Genomic DNA, 15,366 nt, shown 5'->3' with positions numbered 1-15,366 from the left:
AGCAACTGGGGGGCCTCACTGGCATCTGACTGGCAGCCCTCACTGGCATCTGACTGGCAGCCACCAGGGATGCCAGACTGGCAGCTCCTGCACTCTGCACAGGGATGAATTTTCTCACATTCTGCATGGCTTCCAGATGAGCCACCGGGCATTTGTATAGGTGAAAACCTTTTGTAATGAACGCAGCCTGGACTCTTTCACTATTTTACATATAAACATAAGCCATTTAGGTTACTATTTATTTATTGAGACGGAATCTTGCTCTCTTGCCCAGGCTGGAGTGCAGTGGTACAATTTCAGCTCACTGCAACTTCCGCCTTCCTGGTCAAGTAATTCTCCTGCCTCAGCCTCCTCAGTAACTGGGACTACAGGCCCACACCACCACACCCAGCTAAGTTTTGCATTTTTAGTAGAGATGGGGTTTTACCATTTTGGCTAGGCTGGTCTCGAACTTTTGACCTTAAGTGATTCGCCTGACTCCCAAAGTGCTGGGATTACAGGCATGACCCACCTGGTCCGGCCAACACAAGCTATTTATTGCACAAGTTTAACATACATGGAGTTTTTCAGAAACAGAACCACGGAGAAAAGGGAGGGAAGATGGCATTTTGTTTCGTTCTGAACTTCACTGTGGGTGGTTCAAGGTTTTGGACGCTGGAGTCACTGAGGCGACACCTGTGGGCATCAGTCTGCATCTGTGGCTCTCACACTGCCAGGATTTATATCTGTAGCTACAGCCTTCAGACGATGTCTTCTTTTAGTGTGATTATGCTTGAATATGTACATGGTATTTTCTTATAAATTACTTTCCTTTTAATATTTATTTTACAGTGTAGCTAGAACATTATTTTTAGTAAAGTGGATAGGTCTGTGTCCTGAATTTTGTATTATGATAGTAACGGAGGCATTGGAAAATGTTTGTTACAAAAAGGGGGTGTTTATGATGGGGTGATGGGTATATTGGGGTCCATAGTTCTTTTTCGTTTTGAGACAGAGTCTCGCTCTGTCACCCAGGCTGGAGTGCGATGGCACGATCTCGGCTCACTGCAACCTCCGCCTCCCAGCTTCAAGCTATTCTCCTGCCTCAGCCTCCTGAGTAGCTGGGATTACAGGTGCCCGCCACCACATCCAGCTAATTTTTGTATTTTTAGTAGAGACAGGGTTTCACCATGTTGGCCAGGCTGGTATCGAACTCCTGACCTCCAGTGATCTGCCTGCCTCAGCCTCCCAGATTGCTGGGATTACAGGTGTGAGCCACACGCCCGGCCCCACCTAGTTTTTGAACAACACAGACTCCCCCAACTCAGTCGGAGGGTGAATTGTGATGGAGAACAGGCAGGGGCAGGTGCAGGGGAACCTGCCCGGTGGCTGCGTTCTCTGCCACAGCTCTCAGAGCCTGGCCAGCGCAAGGTCCACAGTGGGGTCTCCAGGGGTCTGCTTTAATAGGTACATGCAAATGCCATCATTTACTCTGCTCAGGAGCTGCACGCCCCTGAGGGACTAGGACTGCTTTGGACCCTCCCATGCAGGAGGCTTAATTGTCTCTTTGCAATCCTGCCAGTCTCATAGGTTTGCTCAGAAAACCCAACCCCTGGGCCAAAGTCAACGCCAGCTGGGCCAAGTCCAGCCCAGCCCAGCCCAGCTCAGGTCCGAAAGTTCCCGAATTCCCAAGAAGGGGGTCTGGGCAGAGGAGGTGAAGGGATGTCCTTACTTGGGGAAGATCCTGGGGACTCTGTGCATTGGAGCAGGCTGGACACAGTGAGGGGCACCTTCTGGGGCTGCAGCAGTCTGGCCGTACCTGTGGCCAACGGCTGAGGAGGACACCTGGGCCCCCAGGGCCTGGCGGGAGACTGCAGCCTCCCTTGCTCATGGACCCTGAGTGCTTCCCCCCGGCCTGGCTTGAGGGCTCTTGTGGCCTCAAGTTGGCTGCCAATCCCTCTTCCGTTCTGGGCCAGCCTCTCTGAAGGCCGAGTAGATGCACTTCAGGTTGGTCAAACCCTGCTGGGGGTTCAATACCCTGTTATGAATATCAGCAAACACTTACATAACCTTTGCATGCGCCAGGCTCTGTTCTGAGCGCTTTAGATGAATGACTTATGCAAAGCTTCCATTTCGCAGATGAGGAAGTGGAGGCAGAGCGTAATCAGACAGCCCGCTCCAGGCCACGGTGCTGGTGAGAGGCTTGGTCGTTCACACATTTCCTCTCGTCCTGGCTGGAAGGGCTGCTGTCATTTCTCGGGGAATTGGGTTGCTGCTGGACTTTGTTTACCCCTCTCTGACAGCGCCGGGCATATCCTGTTATGTAGGCTGGCTACTGTGTCTGGGTCCCTGCCAGACTTTGGGCTCTGTAAACCTCTGGCTGCCAGTCCGGGCCAGGGAGTGAACCTGGGGCTGAGCCTCTGGTCCCGTGCTCTGCTTCAGTGCGGTGACACAGAAGAGAGGAAACCAGGCCCTGCCCTTGGGGAGGCCACACTTGGCCTCAAGAAATCTCAGCACAACCAAGGCTGGTCTGGGAACTGGTGCTGGGGTGTGGGGCAGCCGGCAGGGCAGGGGAGCAGGACGGGAGGCCAGTATGAGGGGCGTGGCTGGGGGAGCAGGGACGGGGGACAGATGCGAATATACCTGGTGCCTGGAACAACCTGTTGTCCCGGGCTGGGCACTGGGAGTATTTCCTCTGTGCATGGCCTAACAAGGCTCCACAGGTCCCATCACACAAGTCACCAGGCCTACAGAAATTCAGGGCCCAGGCTGGCTATGTGTGCCCACGGGTGGACTGTGACCCCACAGGAAAACCCAACCCAGAGCCTGGGGTCAGGGGTGGTGAGGCAAGCGAGGTGGGGCCCCTGCTGCACCACGTTGTGGATTTGTGTGCACACAGAGATACACACACTGACGTGTCCGTGCCGGTCCACGGAACGCCAGGAGCACAAACATGCACGTGGAACACAGAAAGGAAACAACAGAAAGACCGTAGAAAGATGCTCTCTGTGCAATGGGCAGAGAGACACGCAGCTCACAGAGACAGAGCTGTGGAGACAGACGGGCCAGGGTGTGCCGCCGTCACACTGATAGACATGCAAGCCGACACATGAGACAGCACACTGATAGACACGCAAGCCGACACACGAGACACGGCCACCGGGCAGACACATCCAGGCGTGTCCAGAGATGGCAAGTGTCCAGGCTTCAACAGACACACGGTTTTGACTCACATAGTTACTCAGAGTCAGACGCAGAGCGATAGACCCCAGAGGCACAGGTGCAGCGCCCCACGCAAGGCCACGGGCGGACCCACGGCCACAACCCACACTGGCCCTTCTCTGCATCCCAGTGTGGCTGCTGGCCACAGGGTGTTGGCACTCCATGGGCACGCTGTGCCAGGAGTGACCTCATCGGAATCACGAGGGTGGCCTGCCCCAGGCCTGGCAGGTGTGCCTGTCTGCACCTGGGCCTGGCTCTCTGCACTGGTGGGGTGGGCGGGGCCTGCAGGTAGGGGGCAGGTTCAGACACCTGTGACCCATGCCTCGGTCTCTGGGCCCTAGAGTCAAAGCATTGTCCTGCTTTGAGACCGGGGTTGGCAAGGCCCGTCCGTGAGCCTATACATATTCACTTGCAGAGGAGGAGGCAGGCAGCCTGGGCACCAGGGCCAAGAAGAGGGAGCCGGAAGGGGAACTAGGGAGCCAGGAAGACGTAAAGATGCTCCCTGCTCCTGAGCAGGGCTGTTACATAACTGGAGGCTGAGCCTCGGGGAGAGGAGATGGCCTGGGACGGAGGCCCGGAGCAGAGGGAGCCGCCTCACTGCCTCCAGCCCAGACGCGCCAGGCCGCCCTCCCTGGCAGTGAGACTTGAACCTGACAGCCACGCCCACTCCTTATGAGAAGTCAGCCTTGGCACCTCCCACCTTTCCAGCCTCTCTGTTTCCCCAAACCTGTTCACCCCTCCAAGTCTAGGTCAAGTGCTACCAAGGAATTCCACCCATTCGAACCTGGGCTGCTGAGCCGAAAGGGGGGTGCTGTCATCTGCACTGACAGCACCACTGTCCAGTCTAGCCAGGGGGGCACGCTCCTCACACTGCCAGGTGGAGCCCTCCCGCCCCCTGAGGAGTGGCTGGGCCCTCATGTGCTCAGCTGCGGGGCTGACCTCGACTTGGCTCATCAGCCAAACAGCGAGCCGATGGTTCACTGGCCACTCAGGGCGGGTTGGGATGGGGAGCCCAGTGTGTGTGCCTGTGTGTGTATGCTTAGGGGCTGGGCCTGTGTGTGTGTGTGTGTGTGTGTGTGTGTGTGTGTTTGTGTGTGTGTGGTCACTGTCCTCTGGGTGTGGCAGAGCCTGAGCCTGGGGTTGAGAGGAAGGAGTGGGCCTCAGTTTCCAGACTGAGGATTGCCTGTGGTGAGGGTTTCACATCTGTGCAGACAAAACTCCTGCCCCTTCTTGCTCTGGATCACCAATATGGCTTTGAGCTTCCACACGGTCCCTGCGGAGGTCATATACTGTGACTGAACGTCCCCTCTTCTTCCCCGGAGATGCAGTACAATGCTCTGATCCTGGAGTGTGGTATTTTGGGGCTAGTTCTCCCCATGCCAGCTCCAGGGGTTCCTGGAAACTGCCTTCCCTGCACTGCTCACAGGTCCCCACCACACAACACCCTGGCCTCGCGTCCTGGGTGGGTAGCAGCCATGGACATCTTCGCTTTTCCTGGAGGGCTAAGGGACCCCCAAAGGCAGAGTTGGCTCCATGTACTTGGCAGAGCCCCAGTTTAGTTGGTCCTCCTCAGCCTGGCTGGGGGTTCCCCAGACCTCGGGTGGGGTGATGGGAAAGTGAAGGCCTGTTAGCCCCTTTCTTCTTCCATCTGGCTCCCCAGCCTCTCATCACCATCATCCAACAAATATGGAATGGACGTGACCTGGATCCCAGTCACGACATGAGGAAACGCAGGCTTTTGGGGGCGCGCAGCCCCACTCTGCTCGTGGGGGCCTCACCTGCTGTCTCGTTCTCCAGCTCGGCCTCCTCCAGGCACTGCTTCTGCTGCACCTCGATCATCTGCAGATAGTCACACTCCTGCTGCAGCCTGGCCGCCCAGCCGCCCTGGGGACAGAGACAGGAAGGGCCGATAGCCTCGTCCACAGACTCAGGCGCACCAGGCCCACCCCTGGGCTACACCTGCCCTTCCTGGAGGAGGTCCCAACCCCAGACCCAAATTGGAGCCTGACCCGAATCTCCCCCAACCTGCTGTCATTGTCCCAGCCTGGGTGGGCCCTGAGGACCCTGCCTCAGCTCCTTGCTGGCTCCCGCAACAGTGCTGCAGCTGCGACAGCGTCGTCTCTTTGCGGGTGGCACAACCCCAGACAGCGGTAAGAGGGTGTCCTCTCAGAGGCCGGAGCTGCCTCTGGACTCGGCCACTCTCCAGCTTGGCTTGAGTGTCCTCTGTCCCTCTCTCGGTTTCCCTGGTGAGGGACCAGCTCATGCCATTACTGTTACGTGGAGCTGGATACTGGCCTCTGGCTCTCAGGGCCAGGCCTGGGAAGAATCCAGGAGTCTAGCTGATTTTCCAGCCCTGTCATTCCAGTATCTTGTGCTCAGTCCCCGGGTCACCAGGCTGGGAAGGGGACTGTGGCCTTCCTTGCCCAGACCTCACCTGCCTCCTTTTCGGTCTCTAAATAATTCAAGCTATACCAGATCTGCTGAGGGTGGGGAGGTTTAAGGAAGAGAGTCCCCTGAGGACCCCAGCAGGCTTCCTCTGCCTCTGGAAGACGGAGAGAAGGGATGGAAAAGCCCAAGCTTCTCCTCTCCCCTCCCTAACCCTGGCCTGGGAGCAGGGTCAGACCAGTGTGACAGGGGATGCTGACCTTGGGGAAGACATGTGGGTGGGGTGATGGATGTCTAGGAACAGCCAGAAAAAACAGGTCGTGGGAGCTCTTAGGTGGGTTAGGGTGGGTGAAGGCCTCCGTGGAGAAAGTGGGCTGGCAGCAGCTTCTGCGTCTGTGGCTTTAGAAGAGTGGCTGCTGGCCCCGGCAACCCCACACCAGCTCCCCCATCTCTGCCTGGGGAGGACAATGTCAGTTTCCACCAGGGCCATAGGAGAGAGTCCAGCGAGACCATCCAGAATCGGACGTTCTCAGCGTCTCCTCCAACGTGTCCCGCCCACCCTGTGACAGAGTCCTTGCCTCCCTGGGCCTCAGTTTCTCTGTAAGCTATATGGGCCTCAACCACCTCCCTGCTGACTTAGAGCTTTCTTGAAGTGGATCTGTGGGAAGAACATAGGTGGGGGGGGGGCCTTCCTTTCAGGGGGTCCCTCCTGGCCTGCAGGCATCAAAGTGCTTAGTACTTTGACCACTGTTCTAAGTAAATCAGCTCCATCTACTGGGATGTGCATCCCCGCTGGCAGCCAGCCAGCCAGAGGGAGAGGGGCCCAGGCTGAAGTGCACCTAAGGGTGCGCACCACGCCCCTCCACCCTGGCAGCTCTCGTTCCTGCTGAGGGCTCGGTGGTGGAGCCTCTGTCTCACAGGCCACCTGGAGTCCAGCTCTCCCAGAAGCAGCCAGCACCAGGGTTGAGCTTGCCCAGGTCCAGGGAGGGCCTCCGTCTCCAGGACTCCTTCAGATTCCCCAGCGCCCTGACCCCACCTGCCTGCGTGCCATTGCCCCGGAAGCCACGCGTGAACGCCAGATTCGTCCTGCACCTTTACCAGCCAGCAGGGGTAAGGACACTAGCTGGGAAGTCATTCACAACTTACTGAAAGTAACACAGTGTTGTGATGAAGCTTGATACAGTTATTCGTATAACTGTTAAAAGATAGGAGACTTCAAGGAAACTCTGTCTGTGGCTCCTCTTTGGGGTCATGTGCTTCCTCTCTTTCCCATAAGGGTTACTAGGCTGACATGCTCAGGGATTTGACATATCCCTGATATGTCTCCAGGGATTTGTGGCTGGTTCATCCTCAAGTATAGGGGGAGGAGTGGCCAGGTAGATCTCAGAGGTGGCTTCTGGAAGAGGAACCTGGGTCCTGGCCACTCTGCCTTGTGTCCCATCATTGGTCTGTCTTGGAGCACCTGTCTCACCAGGGTACCATCCCAACCCCATTTCCCACCAGCAGCAGGGTTCTTTCTACTTTCTGGCCCCTTCCCAGCCTCTCCTGATTCTCCTGTCCAGTCTCGCCTCTCATCATCCTGTGATGTGAAAGCAGGACAGACGTAGCAGACACCTGTCGCTTCTGCCTTCTGCCACCCTTTTCTCCCTCCTTGTGCCATGTCCTCACCTGTGTCTGGGAAACTACCTCCTTCCCTACCTCTGGTTCATGGAGTTCTGATGGACCCTCTTCCGGGAGACTGACATGTGACCGAGACTTAAGTCGCCCAGGGCACTCTCGGCCACAATGCCTGACCCACGGCCCGAGTCAGGCTACTCAGAGCCAGGAGGCTCCCTCCTGGGACTTTGGATTAAGCGATTAAGCAAGTGAATTTGCTTTTTCCCAGTGGACTGGAAGCCTTAAAGGAAGCAAGGGCTTGGGCTTCTGCTGACCTCTTGTTGACAAGTGGAACACAGGGATGAAAGCCACACAGCTGAGGCAGAAGAGATGGAGAAAAATCAGGTCCTGTTAACATTGTCTGGGGCTGCGAATGCAGCCACGCCTGAAACTTGCCCTACAGCTGGCAACGTGAGCCGATACCTTTTCTTTACAGCTGGGATCAGCTGCGTTTTCTGCCAGTTGCTGTAAACAAAAGCGTTCAGCTTTGCTTTCCGAGGACAGGACAATGGGCACCCTCAGTTTCTGGGCCCTCTTAAGCCAGGACTATGGCCACGTAGTTTGCCAATAAATATTTGTTTCCCGATCACCATGGGCGCCAAGGGTTTCTGCCAGCATTTGCTTGCGACTCTGAGGATAGAAGGGTGCTGGGCCAACTTCTCCAGCCAACTCTGCTCCCCCAGCAGCACAGCCGCAGCGCCCTTCCTGAGCGGCAGTTTGGAGAGGAGGGAGGGGTGGGTGCAGAAGCCTGTGGTGTTTATGAAAAAGTGGGTGTGGTCTGGAAGATGAGCTCTGTCTTTGCCACAGTTGAGTTTAGTGCTGAGCCCTATCTGGAGAAGGGTAGAGGAAATGGAGACCCAAAGAGGGACCGGACATCACCCGGCAAACACACGTTCCCATTTGGGACCTCGGTCTCTGACCACTGGTCTGGACTGCATCAGTCTTTCTCCGCAGCCTGGCCTTCGGCCCTCTGGCCAACCACTGCCCTTTGAGGGACCGGGCCAGGGCAGCTCCCTCTAGTCCTTATCACCGAGGAATTCAGGCAGACTTTGGACTTCCTCTCCCACTTATTTATTTCCCTATTCTAAACATCCTCATTATCCCTCTGGACTCCAGGCACACAGTGTCGGAAAATTCCCTGGCTGAATATAGCCAAGTCTACTGATGCCAGGGAAGTGTTCCAGGGTGGGATGCAGCTAGAGTCTGGGATTCCTGCAGAATGGGCAGGCTGAACTCATTCCGCAGACGTACGTCATGGAGGATCTGTGACTTAGAAGTGGAGTAAGAGCACCCCAGCAAGCAGAGCGGCGTGCACACAAGCATGGAGGCGTGAAGAGGCCTGATGCATGCAAGGGTGCGAGAAGCCTGGTGTCGCTGCAGCAAGGAGTTCCGGGGCATCGGGAGACACGGGGGATGCAGCCTGGGAAGGACTGGGAAGGACTCGGAATGCCAGTTTTCAAGTGTCAGCTTTCACTCTTAGGCCACGGGGGCCAACAGAGATTTGAAGCAGGAGGCTGAGGTTGGGGGATACACATTTCACAAAGATCCCTCAGGTTGCAGGTGGTGGGGCTGAAAGCTACTGCACCAGTCCAGGCAGGAACTGATGAAGCCTGGAGGGACAGTGGTCATAGAGAGGAGGGGGCACAGAGAGGAGGGGGATAGAGAGGAGTGGGTATAGAGAGGAGGGGGATAAAGAGGAGGGGCACAGAGAGGAGGAGCATAAAGGGGGGATGGAGAGGAGGGGGGTTAGAGAGGAGGGGGGTTAGAGAGGAGGGGGGTTAGAGAGGAGGGGGATGGGGGTGGGCAGGTAGAATGAACACTTGATTAGTTCCTGTCTCCAACTAGACTCAGGATTCTCCTGCCAACTCCCTGTCATTCACCTCCCATATCCAGCGAACACCATGGCGTGGGACGGGACGGAGGAGATGCTCTGGACTTCTTGGGTCTTGCCTAGGTCTCTTCTGGGCTTAGGAACTGTCCTAAAGAAGGTGCTGAGAGCCCAGCCCGGCCCAAAACTCTCCAGCCTCAGCTCAGCTGCAGGGCCAGGCTCCCTTTAAGCTTACTTTTCGGAGTTGAGTCCAGCACAGGATCCCGTGAGGGGCTGCAGAGAAAGCCCTGCTTTTCTCCCCGTGTGGGGTTACGTGAGACCTGGAGCAAAGGCTAGGAGTGGTGGTGGGGGAGGCGTGAGGATGCTGAGCGCTGTTAGATTCGAGGGCTTCTGAAAGGCAGGGTGGGCCCAGCTCAGGTTTACAGGTCATGTTCAGTCCCCTCAAGCTACTGCCTCATCATCTGGGGCAGGAGGAGCCAAGCAGCACGGCAGGAAGCCAGCGTCCCTCTGAGGAGCACAGAACGCCGCAGGCTGGATAAGGTGAGGCAGGAGAAAGAACTGCCTGTAGACTGTCAAGCCTGGGGAGCCTCCAGGGATGGTTTGTGCTTCTGAGGTTTGTCAAGAGGGCTTTTTAATTCCTTCCCTGCCTGTGACTGTTAGAGGAGGCAGAGGAATGGGGAGCAGAGGACCGGGGACTCGGAGTGGTTCCGTTTGCCCTCTCCCCTGTTACTCCAGCCCTTTACAGAAACCATCTCACACCTCATGACTTATGTACTCTCCCATCAGCCCCCCGCTGAAATCACAGGGTGAAAAGGAGACACGGAGGACTGGAGGAGCCAGAGAGAAAACTAATTATGGGCACACGGGACGGCAGCTCAGTGTCTCGTCCTTGCTGGCTTTTGCATGTGGGTAGGATGCACAGATCTTGTAATTGGGAGGCAGTGAGGAGAAAGGAGAGAAAAGGCGGGAGGAGGGAAGGGCAGGGAGGGAGCGGGTAAAGGGCACAGGAAGGTAAGGTGGCTCACGGATCCAGGAGTCACAAAAGAGAGGAGGAACCCGCTCCCAGCTTTGCAGAGAGCACGAAAGGAAGTCAAAGGAAGACTCCAACTCACTGCGGAGTGGCATGAGCGGCCTGCCAGGGTGATGGGAATGTGTGATAGCTTGACCAGGGCGGTGGTGACACAGGTGTACACATATGTGACAATTCACTGTGCTGTCAATTCAGATTTGTACATTTTACTAATTTTAAAAGTATCTAAAGTCCCAGGGTGGCATGTGACATGCCATGCCCCTCCATGGAAGCCGTAGCCCCTCTTCATGAGATGACAGACCCCAGTTTAGACCCAGGTTCCAGAATGAGATTGCCTGCTACTTCCTGGCTGGATGACTCGGGCAGTTCACTCAACCTCATCTATCAAATGGGGACAGGAACAGTAACAACTACTTCTAGAACTGAGGTTGAGGGTCACATGTAAAAGACACCAGCCTGGTACCAGAGCTGGCCAGCGGCTTAGCAGTGATTGCCAAAGCTGGTGTCCACCTTCGTGCCAGGCTGCCCCCGCTGTCCACACCCAAGCCTAGCCACAGCCGTGGTGCCTTTCGTAACCCCGGCAGGCTGAAGGTCTACCCACTCACAGGTGCCAGCCACGCCCACCACATCTGCCAGTTCCCTTCACCCCTGCTGATTTCTCTTCTCTTCCTTGCATTTTACACCCCTTCGCCAGCAGCCCAAAGCCTCCCCACTGCAAATCCATTATTATTATTTTTTTTGACCAGCTACGCCTCCTCTTGGGGAAGGCTGAGCTCTGGTAGAAGAGTAGACAGAGAACCGCTGTGTGAGAGACGGGGGGTGTGGGGAGACGCAGGGATACAGGACCGGGCTTGGGGTGAGAACTTCCCGCCTCTCAGAGCGGTATTGGGACAAGGGCTCTCGTGACTAGCAGAACCCAAGCAGAGACATTCAGCCTGCTCCCATCTAAGGGCTCTTCTTGGGAGGTTTCCTTTGGGGCGGCCTCCTTTATTTGCAGAGGATCTCTGCGATGACAGCTAAAGAAACAGGTGTAGCAGACACAGACTAAGCATTTAGCTTAAACCCTCTGCTGCTTGACTGTGACCTGGGCCACACCTAGGGAGTTTGCAAGACTCAGCTTATAAACAGCCCCTTGAGTGATGTTGGAGCCACCTGCAGAGGGCTGGGCTCCCGCAAAGGCAGCCACAAGGCTGAGTCCTTAGTACATGGAGGTTGCTTGGTGGCCTCTTCCCCCTCTTCTGGTGACCTGCTGTGCAGCAATAACTTGTTCTGAAGTTAGGTAGCAGGAGGTACTTCCTGAGAGATACGGGCCACAGGAGAGGGGCTGCACGGAAAGACTGGGTCCTGCCCAGGGGAGCCCAGCCCAAGGCTTACTGCCGAGGCACCCTGCCTTCTCCCCACCAGCTCGCAGGACAGTCCCTCCAGACACAGGCCCTGGGTAGTGTCACCGCCCGTCCTGTGGTGCTGCATCACCTTCGGGCTGGGGATATTTGAATATTAAGCAATTCCTGTCAATTTTGTTAGGGGTAATGACAGTCTTATAGTTACATAAAACAATGTCCTTTGGTTTTAGATATGCATTCTGAAATTATTTGGGGTAAAAAGTCAGGAGGTCTATAACTTAAAATACTTCAGCCAGAAAGCAAATGAACCATATATTAATTGTTAGATGTTAACAACGGTCAAACCTAGGAATTGGGTATTTAGACATTCATTATAATATTCTCTCTGCTTATTCAAAATAAAAGTAAAAATTTAAAACACTATACACGTGGTGGAGAGAGTAAACTGTTGTTTTCTTCTTCAGAAATAGTTTGTTTTTTTTTGAGACAGAATCTCGCTCTGTTGCCAAGCTGGGAGTGCAGTGGTGCGATCTTGGCTCACTGCAACCTCCGCCTCCTGGGTTCAAGCAATTCTCCTGCCTCAGCCTCCAGAGTAGCTGGGACTAGCCTCGTGCTAGCTCATTGCCCTGAGCAGCTCTGCTTCTGGATGAGGAGTCCCTGTGCCTGCTGTCTGGGGGGCAGGGACAGGGGCAGTGGGAGCTTGACAGGTGGACTTGGGGCAGCCTTCCTCCTCTGAGACACTGGAGTTTTCTTTCCTTTTTTTTTTTTGCCTCTCTGTTCAGAGACTTCCCCTTCCCAGGCTGAAGTCAGGGCACCATAAACAGGAGTGATAAGGCTTTGGGCTTCAACCTGAACTTTGCAGCTGCCATTTTATGACTCTGATAACTCCCGGTACCCTCCCTGCCCCGGCACACCGAGTCCGGCTACAGCAAGATTGCCTAGTGTCCATTCCATGAGGGAGCACTGGTAGCTGGTGGGGAGGAGGGAAAAGCAGGGAGGGAAATGCAGGCCCCTCACTCCAGCCTGCTCTCGCCCAGTCCTGGCTGAGTTCCTTCGCCTCTCTCTGTGGGCTCAGCCCCTGTACTGGGCTGTAAGGAACATGGGGATGTAAGAGACCCCAGCCCCTGACCTAGGACAGCCAGAATAGCCCAACCTGGGAGGTAGGGTAGGGCTGAAGGGTTGGGTTAGAGGGGAAGGGTTAATTTGGCTGGAGCAATCAGAGAAGGCTTTCTGGAGGAGATAGAGTCAGGCACTAAAGGAGTAAGCTGTGGAAAGACGAGGAGGATCCAGAATTGGGCTGCCTCAGGAAGTACGAAGCAGAAGTGGCCTGGTGTGAAAGGAGGCCCCTCTGAATCCACTCTGCCGCTGGGCTCAGAAGCCTCCCGGGATGGAGGAATGGGGTGTCAGCAGGTGTCCTAAGACCCCTGGCTCATCCAAGAATAGTCTGAGCAGCTTGAAGCCAGGGTTGAGAGGGCCAGAGCTGCTGGTGAGGCCTGGAGGCTTCATGCAAGCTGTGCCAGGGCTGAGGCCTTGGGGACAGAGCTTCATAAGGCTTTAGTGCTCAGGGGGTGGGTCTCATGACTGTCATGGGTGGAGTGAGGGTCTGCACCTAGGACAGGCAATGAGCCTCCCTCCCCAGGGTGCTCAAGACATCTGCTAGATGGAAACACAGATCCCTGCTCTGGTGGGGGTGATAGTAAGGCAAGTGACCATGGGCTAGAATGACCTAGAATCAAGATTCCTCACCCTCTCCCAGCCAACTTGGAGTGGGCATTTAAGGCCCTGCCTAGGCAGCAAGTCTAGAATACTCACAGTGTAGGGTGGGGAGAAAATCAGCCTCTGTCTAGGTCTGACTGGTGGGAGACAGATGTGGCTCTCGTGTCTCTGGACCTTGCTTTGCCCATCTGTAAAATGGGCTTCCAAGGACTCAATGAGTGCTGAGGTCCTCCCTGTTCTAGAGTGAGATGACCCAAGCATCTCTTGCCTCAATCAGCATCTGCCTCATGGCCCAGGTAAGCCATCCAAAGACACACACAGCACACCCACACATGGGGCACATGGGGCACACGGGTACACACATATCAGGGGCATACAGGTACCCATGCTGAGAGGAGGCAGAGGCAGGAGGAAGGGGGCAGTGGCGCCTGCTCAGCTCTCCACACACAGGCCTGGCTCCTGCTGTCACACACCACCCCAGCCCCTCACGGCCCACCCGATTCCACCTTGGGCTCTGGCTCGGTGGGAGGGCACAGGGAGGGGTGTGCCTGTCACTCATCTGATCCCAAGAACCCCTTCTCACATCCTGGGGCCCCCAGCACTGGTTCTGCTGCCGACACCCCACAGACACCTCCAGACGGGCACTGCACGAAGGATGACCCTCACACCCTCCCTTCCACCCGCGGTGTACCAGACCTTCTATCTCAATCGGCCACCGTACGTGACCCTGCAGCCACGGGCCGCCCACCCCACGGCACACCCGCAGCCACTACAGGGAATGCAAGTCTGGGGCCCGCTCTTCCCCGCTGTCCCTCCACGGAAGCCGAGCCTGTCTCAGGCTGCGCTGGGAGGGGCTGGGCACGACCAATATCCCAACCTTCAAGTCTAGATTCGGTCTGGGGCTGTGGGAGGAGGCGAGACGAGGTGCTTGGTGTCCCGATTTCTCTTACACAGACACGCGCAGACGGCCCAGCTCCCGCCACCCCCTTATCCCCTCCCGCCCCCCCCCTCAGCGCCCACCCTAACCCCCCACCCTCAGCGTCCCCACCCTCAGCCCCCACCCTCAGCGCCCACCCTCAGCCCCCCCACCCTCAGCGCCCCCACTCAGCCCCCCACCCTCAGCCCCCACCCTCAGCGCCCCCACTCAGCCCCCACACTCAGCGCCCACTCTCAGCCCCCGACCCTCAGCCCCCACCCTAACCCCCCACCCTCAGCGCCCACCCTCAGCACCCCCACCCTCAACCCCCACCCTCAGGCCCCACCCTCAGCCCCCGACCCTCAGCCCCCACGCTAACCCCCCACCCTCAGCGACCACCCTCAGCGCCCCCACCCCCAGCGCCCCCACCCTTCACCCTCCGACCCTCAGCCCCCCACTCTGGGATCTGGGCGGCGGGGCGCACACTCACCGCCGGGCCGAGGGCGCAGGCGAGGGCACCTGCCAGCACGCACAGCCAGCGGGCGGGCAGCGGACGTGGCGGGCGCATGGTGGGCCCCGAGCCCGCGGCGGGCGGTGGCGGCGCCGGGGACTGAGCAGTTCCGCGCGGGCCGGGCACTAAGAGGCGCCGCTCGGCTGGGGGCGGGCCCCGGGGGCTCGTCTGACGGGCGGCGGGTGCAGCCAATGGGCGGGCGGGGGCGGGGCCGCCGCGCAGGTGTGGGCGGGGCCGGGAACCGCGGGAGCGAGAGCTCCGCGCGCCCCGAGCCGACACCCCAGGGCGGGTCAGGCCCCCGGGAGCCTCGGCCCCCCACGGCGCCCGCGCTTCCCCCTCGGCCTGCCCGCCCGGAGCCGCGCCCCGCGAGCCGCCGCCAGCCCCCGCTTTCCCACCCGTGCGCCTAGCGGGGCCGGTGTGCGCGGCCCGATCGCCACACGGAAGCGCCGCTGCTTTCCCGGCGCGCCCGGGGCGAGCACGTGGCCGGGGCTGGCGGCGGTCGGCGGTGCGGTCCGTTTCCAGCAGCCCCGACTCCTCCGGGGCGCGGAGGCGGCCGGCGAGGGACGTCAGGGCGCGACGGAGGTCCGACCCTGGGTCCCCGCTCCCCTCTCCCGCCGACCTGCGGGGCGCCCTTCGAGCGCCGGGGCACCTGCTCCCGGGAGGAGGCGTGTCCGCACCCGCGGGCTGGGCGGGCGCCTCCCCGGGGAGGCCGGGCTGAGGTTCCAGCGCCCTCGCGTGGGGGCCAGACCTGCACCAGCCCGCGGCCAGCTCCGCAGCGGA

General features: G+C 58.1%; 1 protein-coding gene across 2 annotated transcripts in view; it reads right to left on the bottom strand.

Moving 5' to 3' along the window:
• The window catches only part of VIPR1 (vasoactive intestinal peptide receptor 1), a 32,010-nt gene extending 17,194 nt beyond the window's left edge, over positions 1-14,816 (bottom strand). The window contains exons 1-2 of one of the 2 annotated variants that reach the window (XM_039461929.2): positions 14,566-14,816; positions 4,980-5,085 (exon numbers count right to left, since the gene is read on the bottom strand). In XM_039461929.2, the coding sequence (XP_039317863.1) occupies positions 4,980-5,085; positions 14,566-14,643 (184 nt within the window). In that variant the 5' untranslated portion in view covers positions 14,644-14,816. The remainder of the gene's footprint in view (positions 1-4,979; positions 5,086-14,565) is intronic. The other variant, XM_039461930.2, reaches the window with a different exon arrangement.
• Positions 14,817-15,366: the final 550 nt, after the last annotated feature.

The sequence above is a fragment of the Saimiri boliviensis genome, chromosome 9, assembly GCF_048565385.1.
Source record: "Saimiri boliviensis isolate mSaiBol1 chromosome 9, mSaiBol1.pri, whole genome shotgun sequence".
NCBI classification, from domain to species: Eukaryota; Metazoa; Chordata; class Mammalia; order Primates; family Cebidae; genus Saimiri; species Saimiri boliviensis.
Note: the sequence above shows the minus strand (reverse complement) of the source record. Positions and strands in the feature narration are given on the sequence as shown.